The 23,705-nt window shown below is 44.3% G+C and overlaps 1 protein-coding gene across 1 annotated transcript in view; it reads right to left on the reverse strand.

Annotated features, from left to right (window-relative positions):
• Window positions 1-10,558, reverse strand: part of LOC120932504 (START domain-containing protein 10-like) — a 115,357-nt gene extending 104,799 nt beyond the window's left edge. The window contains exon 1 of the mRNA XM_040344958.1: window positions 9,729-10,558. Within this exon, the coding sequence (XP_040200892.1) occupies window positions 9,729-9,875 (147 nt within the window). The 5' untranslated portion in view covers window positions 9,876-10,558. The remainder of the gene's footprint in view (window positions 1-9,728) is intronic.
• Window positions 10,559-23,705: the final 13,147 nt, after the last annotated feature.

A 23,705-nucleotide genomic window follows, 5' to 3' on the forward strand; every position in this document is an offset into this window, starting at 1 on the left:
AAAAAAAAAAAAAATCGCAGATCGCCGCCATTACTAGTAAAAAAAAAAAAAAAAAAAAATAATAATAATAATAATAATAATAATTATTCTGTCCCATATTTTGTAAGCGCTTATTGCGATTTTTTATTTTTATTTTTTTACCAAAAATATGTAGAAGAATACGTATCGGCCTAAACTGAGAAAAAAAAAAATTTGGAAAAAAAATTGGGCTATTTATTATAGCAACAAGTAAAAAATATTGTTTTTTTTTTCAAAATTGTTGCTTTTTTTTGTTTATAGCGCAAAAAATAAAAACCGCAGAGGTGATCAAATACCACCAAAATAAAGCTCTATTTGTGGGGAAAAAAGGACGTCAATTTTGTTTGGGAGCCACGTCGCACGACCGCGCAATTGTCAGTTAAAGCGACGCAGTGCCGGAAGCTGAAATTTCACCTGGGCAGGAGGGGGGTATATGTGCCCAGTAAGCAAGTGGTTAAGTAAACTACAAACGGAACTGTGTTGTGTATTCCAGCTGAGTTATTTCATTAATAACATTGCCAGGTGTGCCAGAGGGGCTGCAGAACTAAGTTGCAGGAAGCAACATTCAGAATCTTACCCTAGTTTAGGCAAAGGCTTAACATACATAAATATGTTGCACGCAGGGGATACAAGTCAGGTTACATGAGATCCGTGGCTAGTATACGTATGAATCTTATAAACCTGGAGATAAACCTGACAGGCTGGTTGTACTGAAGTCGATTGATAGATCAACTTCAATACAACCAGCTTGCCCATACATAGATCAAAATTCATCAGGTTCCTGCTGATGTGGACACATTTTGATCAGTCTATGGCTGGCTTTAGATGGACTAGCAGATTTAGATGGATTTTATTAACAAATTAAAGGCAAACTCCGGCTAACAGTTGACCTTTTGAACTTGTCGAGAGGGGAATCAAGCAATTTTCTTTTCTTCAACCCGTGGTTGAAGGAAAGAAAATAGTTTAATGTTTGCCCTGCCTTACACTACACTCTCCCCAGTTGTCAGTGATGCTGTCCAAAGGCATCTCTGTTTTACTTTCATCCAAAATTGGATTCATCTGGTGAAATAAAGGAGAACAACTCCCCCCCCCCCCAAAAAAAGGAAAAAAAAATACAAAAAACCCTATTGTAGCCACCACATCTAAAGACTGGTGAGCTCCATTATATAAAAGCTTATTCTTGGCGTGTTACCATTTTTGGTCTGCTCAACAAGCAAAACTAAATCTGTTGATTTATCCAAAAATTCAGGCTGGCCATGCACTATACAACTTTCTTATTTTCTTCAGATTTACCTTCAGCTACGTAGTGCAAGGGCCTGTCTGATTGCATACACATTAGAAGGTTTGACCTCATATTATATGGTTTGGGTAAATCTAAAGGAAAATTGAAGAAGAAAATTGTAGAGTGTATGGCCAGCCTAAATTCAGCTTGTTCAGTTAAGCTTTGACAAAAAAACCTGGAAGCCGATTGATTTCTATGCACAGCTTCACCAGATTTAGCATTTCCCAGTTTTGGTAAATCAACCGCTTTGTGTGCTAGGGTGACAATGATAATTCTCCATAGACACAGTGGGCCAGATTCACAGAGAGATACGACGGTGTATCTCCTGATACGCCGTCATATCTATGCGACTGATTCATAGAATCAGTTACGCATAGATATGCCTAAGATCCGACAGGTGTAACTGTGTTACACCGTCGGATCTTAACTGCAATTAACCACTAGCCGACCGCGCACCGCCGTTCTACGTCGGCAGGTCGGCTCGGCTGGGCGAGAGCACGAAGTATAACGTCCTCTCTCTCAGCCGCCACTAGGGGCGCGCGCCCCCCGCTCGCCCCCGACTCCCGTGCGTGTGCCCGGCAGGCGCGATCGCCGCCGGGCACACGCGATCGCTCGGTACAGAGCGGGGACCGGGAGCTGTGTGTGTAAACACACAGCTCTCGGGCCTGTCAGCAGGGGAAATGCTGATCGTCTGTTCATACAACGTATGAACCGAGGATCAGTGTTTCCCCTAGTGAGTCCACCCCCCCCCACAGTAAGAACACACCCAGGCATACTTAACCCCTTCCCCGCCCCCTAGTGTTAACCCCTTCACTGCCAGTGGCATTTTTATAGTAATCCAATGCATTTTTATAGCACTGATCGCTATAAAAATGCCAATGGTCCCAAAAATGTGTCAAAAGTGTCCGCCATAATGTCGCAATACCGAAAAAAAAAACGCTGATCGCCGCCATTACTAGTAAAAAATATATATTAATAAAAATGACATAAAAATACCCCCTATTTTGTAAACGCTATAACTTTTGCGCAAACCAATCAATAAACGCTTATTGCGATTTTTTTTTACGGAAAATATGTAGAAGAATACGTATCGGCCTAAACTGAGGAAAAAAAATGTTTTTTTATATATTTTTGGGGGATATCTATTACAGCAAAAAGTAAAAAAATATTCATTTTTTTTCGAAATTGTCGCTCTATTTTTGTTTATAGCGCAAAAAATAAAAACCGCAGAGGTGATCAAATACCACCAAAAGAAAGCTCTATTTGTGGGAAAAAAAGGACGCCAATTTTGTTTGGGAGCCACGTCGCACGACCGCGCAATTGTCTGTTAAAGCGACGCAGTCCCGAATCGCAAAAAGTACTCTGGTCTTTGGGCAGCAATATGGTCCGGGGGGTAAGTGGTTAAAAAATGGCCGCGGGGGGCGTTCTCGCTGATTTACACTGAGAAATATGTAAATCAGCGAGTTACGGCAATTCACGAACGTACGCGGACCCGACGCAGTGTTGTTTCGACGTTTCAGTAGCGGTTTTCCCGGCGTATACTTACCCCTGCTTCTGTGAGGCACAGCCAATGTTTAGTATAGCCGCTTTTCCCGCGTTGATTTTTGTTTTTTTTACGTTGTTTGCGTACGCCGATTCAGAAACCTGCGCGCCACAAGTTACGCTCACGCCGAAACCACTGACGTCCTAGTGACGTCAGTGGGAGCAATGCACGCCGCGAAATTTCGCGGACGGCGCATGCTCATTTAAATAGTACACTCCCCCTAGCCGCGGAATTTGAATTCCGCCGGGGGATTTACGATCCGCCGCCGCAAGTTTGGAGGTAAGTGTTTAGTGAATTAGCCACTTGCCTCTCAAACTTGCGGCAGCGGATCTTAAATCACATAGATCACGTGGATCTAAAGATCCGCTGATCTATGTGAATCTAGCCCAGTATGGTTAGTAAAAGTTGGCACCCTAGACCAAAAATTGCACTAGGCCCCCTGTACACAGGACGCTGCTAAACGTACGTTCAGAGGCAGTTGGACGCTTTTTTCAACTGCCCCTGAACTCATTCAATGTCATCCTATGTGACCATGTACACAGTCTAGTTTTTTGCAGTTTTTAGGCAGTTGCGTTTAACAGTGTTTCTTTAAAAGCAAAAAAATGGGTTCAGGCTAGGTTCACACTGCTGCGAATTCAAAATCGCGGTAAAATCGCGGAAAAATTTGCCGCCGCGATTTTGGCCGCGATTTAAGAGACATCTGTGCATGGTTCAATGTAAATCGCAGCCCGAAATCGCAAAAAGTAGTACAGGAACTACTTTTTGAAATCGGTGCAGCGCCGCAGATGCGGCGTCGCACCGATTAGGACAGTGCCATTGCCGGCAAATGCCGCCGATTTGACATGTGAAATCGCATCTCAAATCGTACCAAATCGTACCCAGTGTGAACCTGGGCTCAGACTCAGAAGATTTCCAAGTTTCAGCGGCTAAAAGCGGTAACCCGCGTTTAGCAGCGGTTTGTTTATAGGCATTTTTTGGTCTAAACGCGAACGCGGAAAAATGGACGTTTTAAACGTGGGTTACTATCTTTCAAGTTTAATCATTAAGGAGCAGTTGTAAAAACGTCCCGTGTACATGGAGCCTAGCAGGCAATGGAAAGAAAAGAACACTTGTAGGTGTGACTAAGCTCAGAGTTTTCCTTTCAGAACACAGTAAAATGCAGTACCTACAGTAAATGTGGTGCAGTCACATAGGAAAGAATGAGATTTCTGCTTGAAATGCATTTCCATGCAGCAAAAGCCATGAAATGGAAGCTTTACTATGCAATATGAAAACTGTAATTTCCAACTGCCTTTCTAAAAAAAGCTAGTTGTCTAGACTAGCAGTCATGTTGGCCCAGTGCCTTCTATACAGCAATTACTGCAATGAAAAAAACATTCCAATTTCACTTGCTTCAGGCTTTTTCCAGGTCAGTGACTCATCCAGCCACTGCAGCCAGAAAACTAGCATTATCACAAATTTCTTTCATCCAGGACGGAGGTACTACGATTGTCTAGCATTAGTAAATTAAGCCCACGGAGAAGTGTGAACGAGCATGATCATATCCAGTGCACCTATGAAGGATAATAATGACTGATATTCACATAGTGGCACTGAATGAGTATGTCACCACAATGCACAATGATGACAGCACTCTGTGGTATGGAGGTTAAAAAGCTAGCATCATTGAACAGTGAAAATGGGGACTACCGTACCTCCGTAATGCTTTCCTGACATAGTTGTTTTTGAAGGCATACTGCAACTCTACCCTTTTGGCTTTGAAAAACAGATAAGCAGGTGCAAGGGAGGATGGTAGAGCATGCAGTATCTCCAGAGCTAGGGAATGGTGTGAATCAGGGCAGGACTTAGGGTGGTGGGGGCCCCTGGGCTTGAGTGCGTTCAAGGGGCCCCCTGGAGCCGAGAAGTGGGGGGGGGGGGGTGGGGACCCCTTCCGTGCTGCATGGCTCTTCCTGCTTCCTCCTCCCGGGGCCCCCTATTAGCTTAGTCAAGCATAATGGTAAGTCCAGCCCTGGCGTGAACGCATTTCGCTTGAATCATCAAGAGTTTGTGGATATCTACACTGGTCAATTTTTTCAAATATGGATTGAATTATGTTTCTTTCGTCAAGAAACATGTATTCAGTGAAGTTTTGGAGTTGTTAAAAACGTTTGTTTCAGCCCCCATCATATAGCTTCTAATGAAATGACCGGACCAGTGGCAGTGCTTCCATTATGGGTGCTCAGGCGCCGCCCCTTTTCTCCAACCACCCCCTCTGTGTACTATGGATAGATTCATGCATTGCATGAATCTATCCAGGGCCGCTGTAGCCACCCCCATACAAGTGTCCGCTTTAACTGCTTGCCGTCCAGCGCACGATGATATACAAATGGCACAGCTGAGCAAAGAGGCGTACAGGTACGTCCCCTTTAAATCACGGCATTGTGGGCGCCCGCATACTCCATGCCCGTGTGACCCGATGTCCGCCGGTATCCTGCGATTGTGTCACGGAGAGGCAGAACGGGGGGGGGGGGGGGGGGGAGATGCCTGTGTAAACATTTCCCTGTTCTGCCTAAAAACAGGACAGTGATCTACTGCTCCCTGTCACTGGTAGCCCAGCCCCCACACAGTTAGAATCACTCCCTAGGACACACTTAACCCCTTCCTTGCCCCCTAGTGGTTAACCCCTTTCCTGCTAGTGTCATTTACACACTAATCATTTTTATAGCACTGATCGCTGTATAAATGACAATGGTCCCAAAATAGTGTAAAAAATTTCTGATGTGTCCGCCATAATGTCGCGGTCATGATAAAAAAAAAAAAAAAAAAAAAAAAAAAATCGCAGATCACCACCATTACAAGAAAAAAAAAAAAAGAATATTAAAAGTGCCATAAAACTATACCCTATTGTGTAGAAGCTATAACTTGTGTGAAAACCAATCAATATACACTTTTTTTTTTTTTTTAACCAAAAACTGAGGAAAAATATTTATTGTAGCAAAAAGTAAAAAAAAAAAAAAAAAAAAAATATATAGCTTATTTTTCAAAATTGTTGCTTTTTTTTTTTTTGTTTATAGCTCAACAAATACCACCAAAAGAAAGCTCTATTTGTGGGAAAAAAGGACGTCAATTTTTTTTTGGGTGCAACATTGCACGACCGCGCAATAGTCAGTTGAAATAACGGATGCAATACCAGACACCTGATTGGCTGAAGGGAGAAGCGATTTCATTGGCCGCCTAGCAAAGCAGGAAGAAGACATGCACAGAGGATGCATGGAGGACACAGAGCAAAGCGCCGCGATACCCTTCCTACAGCTTCACTGCCTGACCCACCACCGTGATAGGGTAAGTGTCGGGCAGACAGCGGGTGGGCACAGTGGCTGCAATTGATGGAGCACAGTTGGCTGTAAATGATGGGCACAATACACACACAGTTTAGGTGCAAGCCAAAAAAATAGCAAATGATATGTTTTTCAGTTTGGGGAAAAAAATTAAGCATTTCATTAAATGCAAGAAAACTCTTACAAACGTAATTAGATATTGTTCTGGATAATAAAGTCGTCATATGGCACCACGTAAATTTGGAATACTTCCTTATTAAAAAGGGATTTTTACTTCTAGAAAAAAAAAATTCCACTGACAGGTACAAAACAACAATGACTAAAACAGGTCAGTCAGGTGTTTAAAGGTTAGGTTTATAATTTGATGCAATAATAACACATGGGCGAGCTGTATTTTACTGCCCTCTCTGCTCCCCGTTAAGCTGCAAAGACGGTGGGGAAAAAATTATCCCCCTGTTGCGTCAACGGAATAGGGCCACACCACAAGCATGGGGTTGCAGCACAGTTGTGTGAGTTTTAAGGGTTTAAAAAGCGCTCTCTGAAAAGCAATCTATTGCAGAACACTTTTCAGAGGGCGACATACATATGAAAACGAGCCCTTATGGTTTATTAACAGCAGCTCTAAAATTGGAGTTCAAGTGTTGGATAAAACCAGAATATGTCCAAGCAACGTTCAATCTGCTTTTATACAACAAAGTCACAGATTGTTGAAGTCAAACGGCTACATTCCCACTAGCCTCCTGCGTTTAATTGCTGTAAATGCAGGAGAAATTATTCTCGGGAGTAAAAACAGAGCAGCGGCTACCAGGCAATTAGGAGGCGATCCTGCCACCTCCTCGGTAAAATGGCCCTTGGTGCAACCCAGATCAGATTCTCCTGTTTTTAAGCCCAGGTTCACACTGGGTGCGATTTGGTGCGATTTCACATGTCAAATCACATCTCAAATCGGCGGCATTTGCTGGCAATGACACCGTCCTAATCGGTGCAACGCCGCATCTGCTGCGCTGCACCGATTTCAAAAGTAGTTCCTGTACTACTTTTTGCGATTTCGGGCCGCGATTTACATTGACATCTGTGCAGAAACTTGCACAGATGTCTCTTAAATCGCGGCCGAAATCGGGACTGCCAGCGGGAGTGAAATTGTGCGAGTTCAGCTGAACTTGCACGGCTTCACTCCCGCAGCCCAGTGTGAACCTGGACTAATAGGTAGATTCACAAAGAGTTAGACCGACTTATCAGTAGATAAGTCGACCTAACTCTGAATCTACGCCGGCGTTTGTTTAAGCGTATGCTCAAACAGAGATACGCTTAAACAAAGCTAAAATAGGACGGCTTGCGTCGTTCTATCTTAGCTTGCAATTTTTTGGATGGCCGCTAGGTGGCGCTTCCATTGCGGCCGGCGTAGATGTAAATGAGCTTTTACGCCAATTCTCGAACGTACGCGAGCCCGCCGCAGTCGATTAACGTAGTTTCTGTAATGCCTTAGGCGGCCTAAAGTTATTCCACCTATGAAGTGGAATAACAATGTTAAAGTATGGCCGCCGCGAGGTTCGAATTTTTTACGTAGTTTGCGCAAGTCGTCCGCGAATCGGAAGTTACATCGTTTACGTACACGTCGAAATCAATAGGCCCGTACGGCGTACTTAGCCGCAATGCGCACTGGGAAATGTGCGCAATAGCATGAAAAAAACAAAAAACGTGAGGTCAAGCCTCATTTCCATACAACACGCCCCCCTCCAACCAATTTGAATTAGGCGCCCTTACGCCCGCTCGTTTGAGGCTACGCCGCCGAAGATTAGCAGGAAAGTAGATTGAAAATCACTACTAGCCTAGCTAATTTACGGCGGTGTAGCCTAAACAGGCTAGGCTACGCCGCCCTAAATTTAATCCCATCTCTCTGAATCTACCTAAATGTGTTCTTGTGTCTGTCTACAAGAGTTTACACTTGTTTAGAAGCATTCACAGGATCTAATCTGCCCCTGGATGCACTGAATTCTATTTTCGCTAAACTGAATGCACCAGAATGCAGGTAAACAAAGTGTGGAATTATATGCCTGTAGGTCATTGCCAGCGTAAATGAGTCCTTAGGGGGTAGTCTCTACTGCTCATTAACCCAGTACAGAAGGGGTCTTCCTCTTTATTTTAGAAAGAATACAACACTGATCGACCTATGATTCTTCAATTGTATTGCATATAAAGGGTTTATTAAAGCTCACAAAAATCTTCAATCATTTTGAACTACTGATCAATTTTTTTTTTTACAATATTATTATTATTATTATACAGGATTTATATAGCGCCAACAGTTTGCGCAGCGATTTACAACATTAAGGCAGACAATACAATTACAATACAGGGGGGGGGGGGAATCAGAGAGCCCTGCTCATTAGAGCTTACAATCTAGAAGATTAGACATCACTTTAAAGGTATGATCATAATACTTGTTCGACACTTATTGTGACAATGAACAAAACAAACAACAGAAGAGAGAATAATAAGTATTGATATCTAGTTGTTAGACCACCAATTACCCCAGATGGGATCAAACTGTAAAGGAGGGGTTGACTAACAATTTAATAATATCAACAAGGATCAAAAGAACTTAGTAATAATGAGCTACATCTGAATCTCATATAATAAGGAAGGTTATATCAAATTCACCAGTACTATAAGGCTAGGTTCACACTACTGCCAATTCAAAAATCGCTGTAAAAATCATAAAATTTTGCCGCGATTTAAGAGACATTTGTGCAGGGTTCAATGTAAATCGTGGCCCGAAATCGCAAAAAGTAGTACAGGAACTACTTTTTAAAATCGGTGCAGCGCCGCAGATGCGGCATCGCACCGATTAGGACGGTGCCATTGCCGGCAAATGCCGCCGATTTGAGATGCGATTTGACATGTGAAATCGCATCTCAAATCGTACCAAATCGTACCCAGTGTGAACCTGGGCTAAAGGTTACAATATTTTAGGCATTTAGAAGTTCTAGGATGAGATAGCCAGGCTTGCCATTTATTTTTAAAAGGTAGTAGTGGAGTAGTTTTCATATGCTTGCATTAATTTGAATTGAGCTTGAGCCCAGGTTCACACTGGGCTGCGGGAGTGAAGCCGTGCGAGTTCAGCTGAACTCGCACAATTTCGGCCGCGATTTCAGAGACATCTGTGCAGATGTCAATGTAAATCGCGGCCCGAAATCGCAAAAAAGTACATGAACTACTTTTTGAAATCGGTGCAGCGCTTCTCAAATCGTACCCAATGTGAACCAGACCTGAGTGTTTGATCTACAGATCCGAAAGATTGGGTATACTGATCAACTTTTTAAAGGAAGGCAAACTAACGTGCAATGTTTAAAGTGGTCTCTGTTCTTAGACCCCTCCATAAAGTAACATTAAGGGGGTCTCTCTTTTTTTTTTGTTATGCTCCCCAGTTTTAGACTCTGCATGCAGTACTTCTAATAAAGAAAGTTTTTAGATTTCTCTTGCAAGAATTGGGGAGCAGAGTTACCACATAGGGGATACTAAAGCATGGGTACCCTTTTTACAATAAAAGGAATGACTATGAACATACCTTGAGTTTCTTCACAGTCTTGATACTGTCTTGCTCCTGGCTCCACACCGTCACTCCCCCCTTGTTGTATTGGCACTGCCAGCCGTCGTTAATCTCACATTGCTCCCGGAAAGTGTTAAAGTCTGCATCGTCTGGAATATGCACCATTCTTCCCGTGTTCCACAAGATGACTGTATCCCCAACTGACACGTTAACTCTGCCTTGCTCTCAGGTCACTGCACATGAGTGCAATCCTTTTTTTTTCTTCTGTTGGCCAAGTGGTACAGTTCCCTTTTTGTCTTATGCTTTGCAGAAGAAAATTCTCTGTTTTTCCATGTCTAGTTTTTTTATTATTATCTTCTGTGTTTAATTGCTTCTTAACCAGTTTCCAAGGTTTATCTCAGTATCTATGTGTGTTTCTTTCAGAGGTCAGTGATCCAAGCAATGAACAGGGCACCGGCTGTGCACCCCACCAGGTAGGTTTTGCAATAAGCTCTGCTGACTTGTCTCCAGTTTCCTCTACCTAAGCTTGCAAGGTCCTATATTATTTAAAAGGTAACATCATACAGGTGTCTTGGATTCCTCACCCAGCCCATTACTTCCACTCCCTCCTCTTTCTTCCTGAGCATCCTCTCTCTGCCTGCCTAAGCTCCATCTGTCTGACTGCAGCAGCTACTGATTCAGCTGATCCCTAGCTAGCCTCATCATCAAGCCCATTAAACATGCCTGGGAGTATAGGTGCAAGTGTGCATTTCAGGCTGGTAGCAGTGAGAGATGTGTGCATTGCAGCATAGTCAAACTTTCCTTGTACTGCACTGCCACTGCAGAGGAAGAATCAGGATTTTTAGCAGAGCAGAGTCGCAGTTAGAGATTCTGGAAGCTTGGATTTGTTCACAGTAACTTGAATATCCGTCAGGAATTCAATCCATAGGTCAAAGCAGCCTGTGCCCTTACTGAATAATGCAATAACAAACTGACAGGTAGACAGTATATCATTCTCTCCCTGCAGAATACTGCAAAGTATTGCTGCAGAGAGCTATGTACGCGTGAGATGCACCGCAGCAATTTTATGATTATGGAACATGCAGAGGTCTCTGCAGGAAAAAGTGTCTGAATGTATTTTATTACATTCACTAAGTGTAGTAGTAACAAAACTATTAAGTCTTTAACATCCGTGTCACATCCACAATACTGAAATGTTTACAACAAAATGAATGTTAACCACTTGCTTACTGGGTACGTATACCCCCTTCCTGACCAGGTGAAATTTCAGCTTCCGGCACTGCGTCGCTTTAACTAACAATTGCGCGGTTGTGCGACGTGGCTCCCAAACAAAATTGGTGTCCTTTTTTCCCCACAAATAGAGCTTTCTTTTGGTGGTATTTGATCACCTCCGCGGTTTTTATTTTTTGCGCTATAAACAAAAAATTGCGACAATTTTTAAAAAAAGTCAATATTTTTTACTTGTTGCTATAATAAATAGCCCATTGTTTTTTTTAAAAAAAAATGTTCTCAGTTTAGGCCGATACGTATTATTCTACATATTTTTGGTAAAAAAAAAATCGCAATAAGCGACTGGTTTGCGCAAAAGTTATAGCGCTTACAAAATAGGGGACAGAATTATTATTAATTTTTATTATTATTTTTTTTTACTAGTAATGGCGGCGATCTGCGATTTTTATTGGGACTGCGACGTTATGGCGGACACATCGGACACTTTTGACACATTTTTGGCGCCATTCACATTTATACTGCGATCAGTGCGATAAAAATGCACCGATTACTGTATTAATGTGACTGGCAGTGAAGAGGTTAACACTAGGGGGCGAGGAAGGGGTTAAATGTATTCCCTGGGTGTGTTCTAACTGTGGAAGGAGGGGGGTGACTGGGGGATGTGACCGATGCTGTGTCCCTATGTACAAGGGACACAGATCGGTCTCCTCTCTCCCCTGACAGGACATGGATCTCTGTTTACACACAGAGATCCATGTCCTTGTCCCTGTAACCGCGAGTGCCTGGTGGACATTGCGGGCGCGAAGGGAAAACGCATCGGTATCTCAGGAATGTGGCGGGCACGTGCACGCCACCGACGGCACCGCGCGCCCTCTAGTGGCCTGGAGGAGCGGAGGACGCATATACAGTGCCTTGCGAAAGTATTCGGCCCCCTTGAACTTTGCAACCTTTTGCCACATTTCAGGCTTCAAACATAAAGATATAAAACTGTAATTGTTTTTGAAGAATCAACAACAAGTGGGACACAATCATGAAGTGGAACGAAATTTATTGGATATTTCAAACTTTTTTAACAAATAAAAAACTGAAAATTTGGGCGTGCAAAATTATTCAGCCCCTTTACTTTCAGTGCAGCAAATTCTCTCCAGTGAGGATCTCTGAATGATGCAAAGTTGACCTAAATGACTATTGATGATAAATAGAATCCACCTGTGGTGTAATCAAGTCTTCGTATAAATGCACCTCTACTGTGATAGTCTCAGAGGTCCGTTTAAAGAGCATCATGAAGAACAAGGAACACACCAGGCAGGTCAGAGATACTGTTGTGGAGAAGTTTAAAGCCGGATTTGGATACAAAAAGATTTCCCAAGCTTTAAACATCCCAAGGAGCACTGTGCAAGCGATAATATTGAAATGGAAGGAGTATCAGACCACTGCAAATCTACGAAGACCTGGCCGTCCCTCTAAACTTTCAGCTCATACAAGGAGAAGACTGATCAGAGATGCAGCCAAGAGGCCCATGATCACTCTAGATGAACTGCAGAGATCTACAGCTGAGGTGGGAGACTCTGTCCATAGGAAAACAATCAGTCGTATACTGCACAAATCTGGCCTTTATGGAAGAGTGGCAAGAAGAAAGCCATTTCTTAAAGATAGCCATAAAAAGTGTTGTTTAAAGTTTGCCACAAGCCACCTAGGAGACACATCAAACATGTGGAAGAAGGTGCTCTGGTCAGATGAACTTTTTGGCAACAATGCAAAACGTTATGTTTGGCGTAAAAGCAACACAGCTCATCACCCTGAACACACCATCCCCACTGTCAAACATGGTGGTGGCAGCATCATGGTTTGGGCCTGCTTTTCTTCAGCAGGGACAGGGAAGATGGTTAAAATTGATGGGAAGATGGATGGAGCCAAATACAGGACCATTCTGGAAGAAAACCTGATGGAGTCTGCAAAAGACCTGAGACTGGGACGGAGATTTGTCTTCCAACAAGACAATGATCCAAAACATAAAGCAAAATCTACAATGGAATGGTTCACAAATAAACATATCCAGGTGTTAGAATGGCCAAGTCAAAGTCCAGACCTGAATCCAATCGAGAATCTGTGGAAAGAACTGAAAACTGCTGTTCACAAACGCTCTCCATCCAACCTCACTGAGCTCCAGCTGTTTTGCAAGGAGGAATGGGCAAATATTTCAGTCTCTCGATGTGCAAAACTGATAGAGACATACCCCAAGCGACTTACAGCTGTAATCGCAGCAAAATGTGGTGCTACAAAGTATTAACTTAAGGGGGCTGAATAATTTTGCACGCCCAATTTTTCAGTTTTTTATTTGTTAAAAAAGTTTGAAATATCCAATAAATTTCGTTCCAACTTCATGATTGTGTCCCACTTGTTGTTGATTCTTAAAAAAAAATTACAGTTTTATATCTTTATGTTTGAAGCCTGAAATGTGGCAAAAGGTTGCAAAGTTCAAGGGGGCCGAATACTTTTGCAAGGCACTGTATGCATCCTGTTAGAGAATTAGAGCCACCCTGCGGCCGCACATATTCGTACGGCCGTCGGGAAGTGGTTAAACACATGTGGTCCATATGGAAAGTATCAGAGATTGTTGACATCATATGTATTGCTTAAAAAATGGAGAAACAGTTCCCCGTGTTTTGTTTTTTTTTTGCAGCAAAAAACCCAAAGGGGAACTGTTCCTCCATTTTTTTAAGCACCAAATCAGCGGTGTGCAGTGCTCTCAGACTTTTATATGTGTCATCTCATGTTATAGTGATGTAGCACCCTGCTCCTGATGACCAGGCGCTATGTTAAATTTAGTGGGTGTCTGAGCTGATAATTAGCTCAGACTTTGTTAATTAAGGCTAAATCGTCCTCTGTTCTAGCTCTGGCTGTGCTTGGAGGGAATTTCCTTTGTTTGCCTGTGGGTGGCGTTGTCACCATAGGCCAATGTTGGAACTCAAGCAGGCCAGGGTGTATTGGGTGTCTTACTCCGGTAGCAGCCCAGTGGGAGTGGTCTCCCCACTGGGAATGCTGGGGAAGGATACTTAAGGGGCAGACACCATGTTTTGGGGCCCTTTTCCCACCTTGTGGCCCTCCTGGCGCGAGGTATGTGCTGCATGATTTTTGGTCTCGGGCCATGTGGGCCCGAGGCTGCGTTCCTGCCAGGTAAGCCGAGTCGTCCTGACTGGGGCCTACGCTCGGAAAGTGATCCTGTGCTGTCTGTCCTGCGGGAGGAAGCCGCTCAATGGAGGAAACCAGGGGGGGACCTGTCCCGGAAAGGACCGAGCAGAAGGCTGGTACTTTGGGAGAGGCCTGGTAACCTTATTGGAGGATGCACCGTAGTCTACGAAAACCTTATAGTGTGCCCGGTTGGCTTAAAGGTTCTGATACTGTAAGGCTGAATATCCGGGTACTAAATCCTGTGGCAGAGAATTCCGGAAACGTTCACTTAACCCCTTAACGCCCGCCGCACAACTATTTACGTCCGCACAATGGCACGGACAGGCAGAAGGACGTTTATATAAGTCCTTGCCTTTCCGCGGGTCGGGGGTCTGATCGGGACCCCCCCGCTGCGTGCGGCGGGCGGATTCCCTCGGGGAGCGATCCGGGACGACGGCGCGGCTATTCGTTTATAGCCGCTCCGTCGTGATCGCTCCCCGGAGCTGAAGAACGGGGAGAGCCGTATGTAAACACGGCTTCCCCGTGCTTCACTGTGGTGGCGCATCGATCGTGTCATCCCCTTTATAGGGGAGACACAATCGATGACGTCAGACCTACAGCCACACCCCCCTACTGTTGTAAACACACACTAGGTGAAGCCTAAAACGTTCAGCGCCCCCTGTGGTTAACTCCCAAACTGCAACTGTCATTTTCACAATAAAGAATGCAATTTAAATGCATTTTTTGCTGTGAAAATTACAAAGGTCCCAAAATTGTGTCAAAATTGTCCGAAGTGTCCGCCATAATGTCGCAGTCACGAAAAAAATCGCTGATCGCCGCCATTAGTAGTAAAAAAAAAAAAATTAATACAAATGCAATAATAATATCAACTATTTTGTAAACGCTATAAATTTTGCGCAAACCAATCGAAAAAACGCTTATTGCGATTTGTTTTACCAAAAATAGGTAGAAGAATACGTATCGGCCTAAACTGAGGAAAAAAATTAATTTTATATATGTTTTTGGGGGATATTTGTTACAGCAAAAAGTAAAAAATATTGCATTTTTTTCAAAATTGTCGCTCTATTTTTGTTTATAGCGCAAAAAATAAGATCAAATACCACCAAAAGAAAGCTCTATTTGTAGGGAAAAAAGGACGTCAATTTTGTTTGGGAGCCACGTTGCACGAGCGCGCAATTGTCTGTTAAAGCGACGCAGTGCCGAATTGTAAAAACGCCTTTGGGCATTTAGCAGCATATTGGTCCGGGGCTTAAGTGGTTAAGCTTGCAACCAGTCTGTGGCAGAGACTGTGACTGATCATTGTTCGTGCTTCATTCCGGGTGCTAGGCCAGGTGAGAGGGGCCTATCCGGGTGAGCAATACCCACTCGAGAGGAAGTGGTGAGTGACTTTTTGGAACTTTCACCAGTTATCTGTACTATGCGCCTGAACCTTCTCCTGCTCCTTCATCCTTCTACTTTCCTGCAAGTTATGAGAAGAAAAAATAAAACCTAACAGCTAAAGTTTTTACAACTTGTGTGGACATTGGCATTCTTTACAGACTTTCTTCCCCTAGACAATGAATGTTGAGGTAACGTGCAAAGCCCAAATCTAATCCAGCAGCTCCTATGGGGGTAGTTCTACAGTGACATCATATGTATTGGCCTGCATTTGTCAATGCAGATGCATGCAGCTTTGGACATCTGTAACCGCATGAAGCAGCTGATTATGCAGATACATGTAAACAGCAATGGCTCCTCTAAAGCCTTGTACACACAATCAAATTTTCCGACGGGAATTGTGTGTTGACCGACTATTGGCCAAAAATCCGACTGTTTGTATGCTCCATGGGACAATTGTTGTCAGATTTTCCACAGACAAATGTTGGATGGCAGACAGGAACGTCCTTTGAAAGCTGTGAGTCACTGGAGGAATTTCTTATAAAGGGCTATGTGACAGCACTGATTGACCCAGTGCTGTCACATTTTGGTGAGTAAAATGCACCTCTATACCTAGAAATATTTCCATTGGCTCCATTTGCTGAATGGAGTGGTGGAAAGTGAAGGAAAAGTAAGTATATGTTTTTGGGGAGGAGTTGGTGAATAAATCATTAATCATTAATCAGTTAATTCAGATGGGCACAGAGAGTCCTACATTATGAAAAACAAGAGTAACAGGTCTTTGTGTACAGCTGCCTGTACAAATAAATTACAGACTGTGGCTGTATGCTGGTAACCACGCAACTGAACATTTACAGGTGCATCTCATAAAATTAGAATATCTCTCTAAGCAAACAACATAAACGTAAGCCCTCCTCTGCCTCAGCAGCAAAATTTGAAGCGGCGAGCACAGCTCTTAACTTGGCTTTTACTGCCGTAACAGAAAAGAGTTTACGCTGGGAGGGTGGGAAGTTTTACCATCAGAAAGATAGGTCAGGCCCTATGCTAGCACGTAAGCTGACTCCTAAAATTAGACCCCGCCCCTTACCTAAAACAACACTATGCAATGGAGCCCTCACGCAAAATCCCCAGAAAATCATGGAAGCTTTCCATGACTTCTACCGCACATTGTACAGCAAAGAGGGGAAGGAACCCCTGCCCCCGCCTGATTGACTCCTTCCTAAACCCACTGAAGATCCCCAAAATCCAGGATCGCCACAGGGATAGCTTAGAGGCCCCTATATTGTCGGAGAAAATCTCTCAGGTCATCAAAAACCTCAAAAATAACTCTGCCCCTGGTCCTGATGGCTTTTCAGTTCCGTATTACAAGCATTTTGCCCCACTACTATCCCCTTACCTGGCACGATTCTTTAATCAACTTCGTGCTGGAGCTCAACTAGACACAGGGTTAAATTCAGTGTATATCACTGTAATACCTAAACCGGGCAAGGACACTAGTTGCACAGCTAATTATCGCCCCATATCATTGATAAACAATGACCTAAAAAATGTTACGAAAATTATGGCAGATAGAACATCCAATTTTATTGGCCTCTATATTCACAAAGACCAGGTAGGTTTTATGCCTGGTAGACAAGGACCTGATCAGATCAGAAGAGCAATTGACATAGTTTCTTTGCTGGGGTCTAGATGGGACAGGGGACCCCCACAGGAGGGATTATTGCTTTCTCTGGACCTCATGAAAGCGTTCGACTCTGTCTCCTGGTCTTTCCTGTCCCCGATTCTACAAAAATTGGGTTTTGGCCGTTCCTTCCTGAACACAATTGGGGCACTCTACTCAAACCCGGAGGCGAAAATCAAAATGCAGTGTTACTATTTGACATCTTTCCCAATTCTAAACGGTACGAGACAGGGCTGTCCCTTATGCCCATTGATCTTCGCCATGGTTATTGAAACCCTAGCTATCGCTATCAGACAACCCGGATATACATGTCGTACGGTGCGGGCCACAAACCCACAAATGCACTCTCTTCGCGGACGATGTATTACTTTTTATCACCTCACCCCTTACTTCATTACCAAACATATGCAGGGTTCTTGATGACTTTGGCAGAGTTACTGGACTCAAGGTTAACTATTCGAAATCCCTGGCACTTAATGTCAACTTGCCAGCAAAGCTGGTGGCGCAGCTTAAAGACAGCTTAAAGACAATTTTCGGTTCCGCTGGAAAGAAAAGTCAATCCCCTACCTGGGGGTTAATCTCACCGCATCTATAGACAAATTATATTCCGCAAATTTTCCCCTATTTTTCGCAAACTGGAGGAAGATCTCTCGCACTGGGATAAATTAGGCCTTTCCTGGCTTAGAAGAGTGAATTCAGTAAAAATTACCCTTCTGACACGCATCCTCTATCTATTTAGATCGCTGCCTATCCCCGTACCCAAGGACCACCTCAGGAAATTTCAATCTAGAATCATAAAATTTATTTGGGGAATGAAGGGGCACAGAGTAGCCAAAGGGACCCTGTATAGGAATCATGACCAGGGAAGGGTGGGTTTACCTAACCTCCTCTGGTATCAGATGGCAGCTATCTCAACTCTCCACTATATATTCTAAAATAGCACACCCTGACTGGGTACATATGGAGAGACAAGCTATCCCCCAATACACCCTGGACTATATTCTCTGGTGTCCCGCTAAATCCAGACCTGCTATTATGGCGCCCACGCTTTCCCATTCCCTAGCACTGTGGGATTCTCTCAAAACGAATCCACTTCTAATCTCGCACTGGCACCCACTGTCACATATTTTTCGAATCCCCTTGTTCCCTCCTGGTTTAGACATTACAGCTTTCCAGTGGTGGTTGGATAAAGGACTATATAGGATAGGACACTTTGTCAACCCAGCTGGGCCTCTCACTCTGGCCCTCTGTATTAGCAGACTCGACATGCCTAAATCGGAAAGGTATAGATACCACCAAATCGCAAATTTTATCCGGTCCTTACGGTCTTCCACAACGCCCCCACTCTCGATCACGGACTACGAAAGGTGGTGCGGTCAAGCCATGGAGCAGAGGGGGGGAATATCGGTGATATACCGATCACTTACTAGGGCTGACACCAAAACACTCTATATGAGAGAATAGGAAAAGGACCTGCTGACTCAATATCCTCTTCCTTCTCAATGATCTTGCTGATAGCTAGTAAGAACATTGTTAGTTCTGTCCTCCGCCACCAGTACCTAAGGCCCAATTTTTCTTTAACAGGGGCGTATAATAAACATTTTGGATGTAGTACTTTGCATGTGGCTCTTTGCTGCGCTCCAATGACATTATCTGTGAGGCCCCATACTCACGACCAAACATGTCTGCTGAAACTGGTCCGCGGGCCAGTTTCAGCAGACATGTTCGGTCGTGTGTGGGCGCGAGCGGGCCGAATTCCAGCAAACATTTGCCCGCCGGGCCTTTTCCCAGCAGACAAATATTCCTGGACTTGTTTTAAAACAGTCCGCTGGAATTCTGCCCGCTCGGACATGTACGGTCCTCAGTACAGACCTACCGTACATGTCCAGGCGCCCGCCGTCCCTCGCATGCGTCGAATGACTTCGACGCATGCGTGGAAGCATTTTAAAGGCGGGCCGCCCACGTCGCTGCGTCATTGTCGCGGCGACACCGCGTCATCGACGCGGCGACACCGCGGACACGCCCCGCGTATTGTTTACGCGCGGACTTCTGTATGATGGTGTGTACAACCATCGTACAGAAGCCCTCTGGCAGACATGTATGGTGAAAACGGTCCGACGGACCGCTTTCACCATACATGTTTGTTCGTGTGTACCCGGCCTTAGGGATTGCAGTGTTGTGGCACCGCCATTAGTGCCTAAGGCCCAATTTTTCTGCCCCTGTTTAACAGGGGCGTATAATAACAATTTTCGACGCAATACTTTGCATGTGGCTCTTTGCTGCGCTCCAATGACATTATCTGTGAAGGGTTGCAGTGTTGTGGCACCGCCAGCAGTGCCTAAGGCCTAATTTTTCTGCCCCTGTTCTAGTATTTTTCTTTGTTTGATTATTTTCTAATTTGAGTTCATTATAGCTTTCTCCTACATTATCATAGTGTCATGATTATTTTTCTGTACTAAACACTCATCATTGTCAATGTAAACACCCCAAATCTAGATTTGTTCTTTTAGGCAGCATTAATATAATAATAAGCCACACATTGTTGAGTATCCAAAAATGTTTATTGGTTCACACTTAAAATTTGTCATTTTATTTATTTTTTTCAAAAATATCTTAATAGAAATTCTTTATTTATTTATTTTTTTTGTCAAGAAATATATTTTTGCTTTAACAAAAACTTGTCTACATCTCTTTTTTTTTTTATATTTTTTTTTAAACCCTCCCCAGCACATCCATCAGATTCTTCAGTTTTTGGTCCACCACTTGGGTTTTCTTTTTAAGCTGCCCTAAGGCAATGTTTATGTCCTCTATTTCTTCCCTGCAGGATAGGATCTCCCCAATTAAGACCTGGGCACTATCGGTGTCTAATCCGCCCCCAACAGCTCGAACACTTACTGAAATTTGGAAAAAAAACATGTATTACAATTATGCAGGCCTACATGTATTACCTGAAGCTGTGCTGTATGGCACTGACCTGATGTGGTGGCATTTTCCACTTCCTGCACATCCGGCGAGGGTGGGGCTTGGCTCTGTGTGGGGTTGGTCGGCTCCACTGCTGCAGCTTTATTGGGCCCTATGAGATTTAAAAAAAGGGATACATGAATCAAAAAGATTAGAGGTCTGAAAGAGGAATATCAATCATTCTTTTTATAAAGTGTGGTACAATTGTCTGTTTTTACAATCCTTTTAAGCTTATCCATTACCAAAGCTGCTGCATTTCTCTATCTTTGACCAAGTTTCCTACATGGAAAAACAACAAGTATCCACTGGATCACTTCTGTGTGACACCCTAACTAGGTTGTTCTTGTGACCAACACTCAGTGCCGTTCCTGACCTCCCTGGGGCCCTAAGCAAAATGACATGGCACATTAAAAACGAGAAGCGGGGGGCGCTGACGACAGTGACATGTCACATAAAAGAAAGTTGAGAAGTGGGGGGAGGGGGTGTTCTGCTGTCGGAAATGACATCTTACCTTAAATTGAGAAGCAAGGGGTGCTGACTTCTTGCCTCTTCTCCCATGCAGCCAGTGAGTTGAGAAGCGGGGTGAGGGGGCGAAAATGACTTCTTACCAGGTGGGGCCTCTAGTAAATTGGGGGGCCCTTCGCAGCTTTGCGGGGCCCTAAGCGGCTTGCATAGTGAGCCTATAGGGCGGATGGGCCATGCCAACACTTGTGCTACTGAGTCCATATGTGTAACCAACTGCAGTGCTGAGCATACTCTCCTTTTACTGTATATTGACTTAAGTTGGAATATTTAAATCTAGTTAATAACACATCTACATTAAATAAAAAATTGGTCTCACATAAAAAGATCAGAAATAGAATGAACAACCAATTATTATGCCCACAAACATAACCTTTATATACACAACCTATTTCAGGTTGTGTATATATACACAACCTGAAATAAAAAGCACATGCCGCAAAATAATAAAAACAAATAATCAGAGTACACATGAAAATTACTTACGTCCTCTGATGACTCTTCGAATCCTCTCCATCTGCTCCGGCTCTCTGATTTTCAAATCAGACCATCTCTTGCTTAACTGCTCCCTGGACCTCTGCACCCCAAATTTTTCATGGATAGTCCTCCGTATCTTCTCCATGATCTGGGCCTTGACTTTATTTGGGTTCTTGTAAGGCCCTTTTTTGCAGTCATAGTCCTCCTTTTTAAGAATAGCCACCATCTCGATCATCTCGTCGAAGGACTTGGTGGTGGATTTGTACCTCCTGCTCCTCCTGGTGGGTGCCTGGCCTCTCTCCTGCCTGGTTGCAGCTTGCTGTCTCTCCTCCATCATCTCTTCACCGTCTTGCATTGACCGACTGAAAAGGGGCGTGGCAATCACTAGAACGATCGTCATGGGCGGGGAAACGTGCGGAGCTTCTCACATGCGCAGTATATAAAGGGATATTGCGTGAGTGAGAACGTCGTTCACAGTCGGTAGAAAACGTCGGAAAAACGATCGTGCAGTACGACGATACGAAACTTGATTTTGGACTTTATGATCAGTGGATGAGTTTGTGGGTTGAGTTGAGGGCCTCTTTAGGAAATTGTGCAATATGCAGCAGCAAAGTCTGACATGGTTCAGATTCTACTTAACAAACCTACAGTCCTTATCTTGTTTGCACCGCCTGTATACTGCTGTTCAAAGTATATAGGGCCAAAGGGTCTTGTCAGGGCCGATCCTCCCTATAGGCTCACTATGCAAGCCACTTAGGGCCCCGCAACGCTGCGAAGGGCCCCCCAAATTACTAGAGGCCCCGCCTGGTGAGAAGTCATATTCGCCCCCTCACCCCGCTTCTAAACTCGCTGGCTGAGTAATTTCCGACAGCAGAACACCCCCTCCCCCCGCTTCTCAACATTCTTTAATGTGACATGTCACTGTCGTCAGCGCCCTCCGTTATTTTTTATGTGCTAGGTCATTTTGCTTAGGGCCCCAGGGAGGTCAGGATCGGCACCGGGTCTTGTAATGACCTGGGGGGAGTGGTGGCGGGGAAACTCATGCTATTTTTTTCAATGATTTTTATCTATATTGCAAGGACCAAACATTACATTAAAGCCGCAAGCAGTATTACATTTATTTTTTCTTATAGCAATCTCATGTTGTGCAGGGACATTTCTAAACATGTGCCACTACTATAGACACCCAGCAGGTGTTCACTTTAAGCATCATTAAAATCGCTGCTCCAGAAAAAAATACAGTTTTTAAAAGTTTTTTTTCCATTGATACATGTTCCCTGGGGCAAGACCCGGGTTCTCAAAGACGTTTTCCATCAATAACTTGCATATTGGGCTTTAAAATGAGCACTTTTGAATTCGAATGTTCGAGTCCCATAGACTTCAATGGGGTTCTAAATGTTCGCACGAACGTTCGGTCCGTTCTAAAGTTCTGCTGCGAACCAAACGCGGGTATGTTCGGCTCATCCCTAGTTGCAAACAAATCGGGGGCGATTATTCACTGTGTAGCGCAAGAACAGGGCATGAAACATATCCTATGCTTCTTTCTTTTTCTAAGTAATGCTCACGCTGCAAGGATGCATAGTTATCTTCGTGTATCAAAGTTTTGGGGGCGTTGGCCCCATGGTATCTCCATGGAAGTGCTGCGGGGGTGGTAGGAGACATAGTATGTTAATCTCTGTAGTCCAAGCAGCTCCTGACCAAGGACCGAGTGCCCAGGAGCATCAGCATACTGAGTCCCTGTTTCCCCCGGGGAATTCAAGCTTCGAGCCCCCAAACTGTGGGGCCTCCACCCATAGGACAAGTGATGCTCGGGTTAAATAGCCGGGGAGGGGGGGGTAAGCAAATAAGGGGAGCCTTCGTGTGAGATCCACAAAATTATGAGAAGAAAATAAAAATAAAAATGGGGGGGAGGGGGAGGGACTATCCCCCCGCAGCAAAGGGGACGTATAGAAGAAAGGTGGGGCCTGCCATAATCCAATATTGGCAGCAGTATTCACAGTAGCAGGTCGTGTAACCGGTCATCCATCCAGGCGTCCGCGCTGGTCTAGCCAGCGTGCAGCCTCCTTTGGGTTCTCAAAAAATATGGCTCTGCCATCCTCCTCCACTCCCAATCTGGAACAACATTGCATATTTAAAGTGGGCCACCCTGAGCTGCCGCTTGACATCCTGGAACTGTGCACGCTTCTTTTGGACTTCATTTAAGAAGTCAGGGAAAACTGCTACATGGCCGTTGCCCATGGTGATGTTGCCTTTCTCTCTAGTCAACCTAAGGATTTTATCTCTGTCTTTGCCCAGGAGGGAGATGTCTACTTTGACTTCATCGATTTTAGCGGTGAGTGTCCCCTGCAGCATCGCAATGGCCTTTAGGACCTTGGCTGTATCAGCGCCCTGATGAACCGCCGCGGAGCCCTCACCTTCGCCATCTTTGGCCTGGGGCTTTGAATCCTGATGGCGAAATTTTGCCAATCCACCCGCTTTGGGCTGTGGATGGTCAGACCGTCACCAAGCAGAGCAGGATGATCGCCGCTACAGGAGTCAGCCCCGGACCGCTGTCC

This window comes from Rana temporaria, chromosome 3 (genome assembly GCF_905171775.1).
Source record: "Rana temporaria chromosome 3, aRanTem1.1, whole genome shotgun sequence".
NCBI lineage: Eukaryota > Metazoa > Chordata > Amphibia > Anura > Ranidae > Rana > Rana temporaria.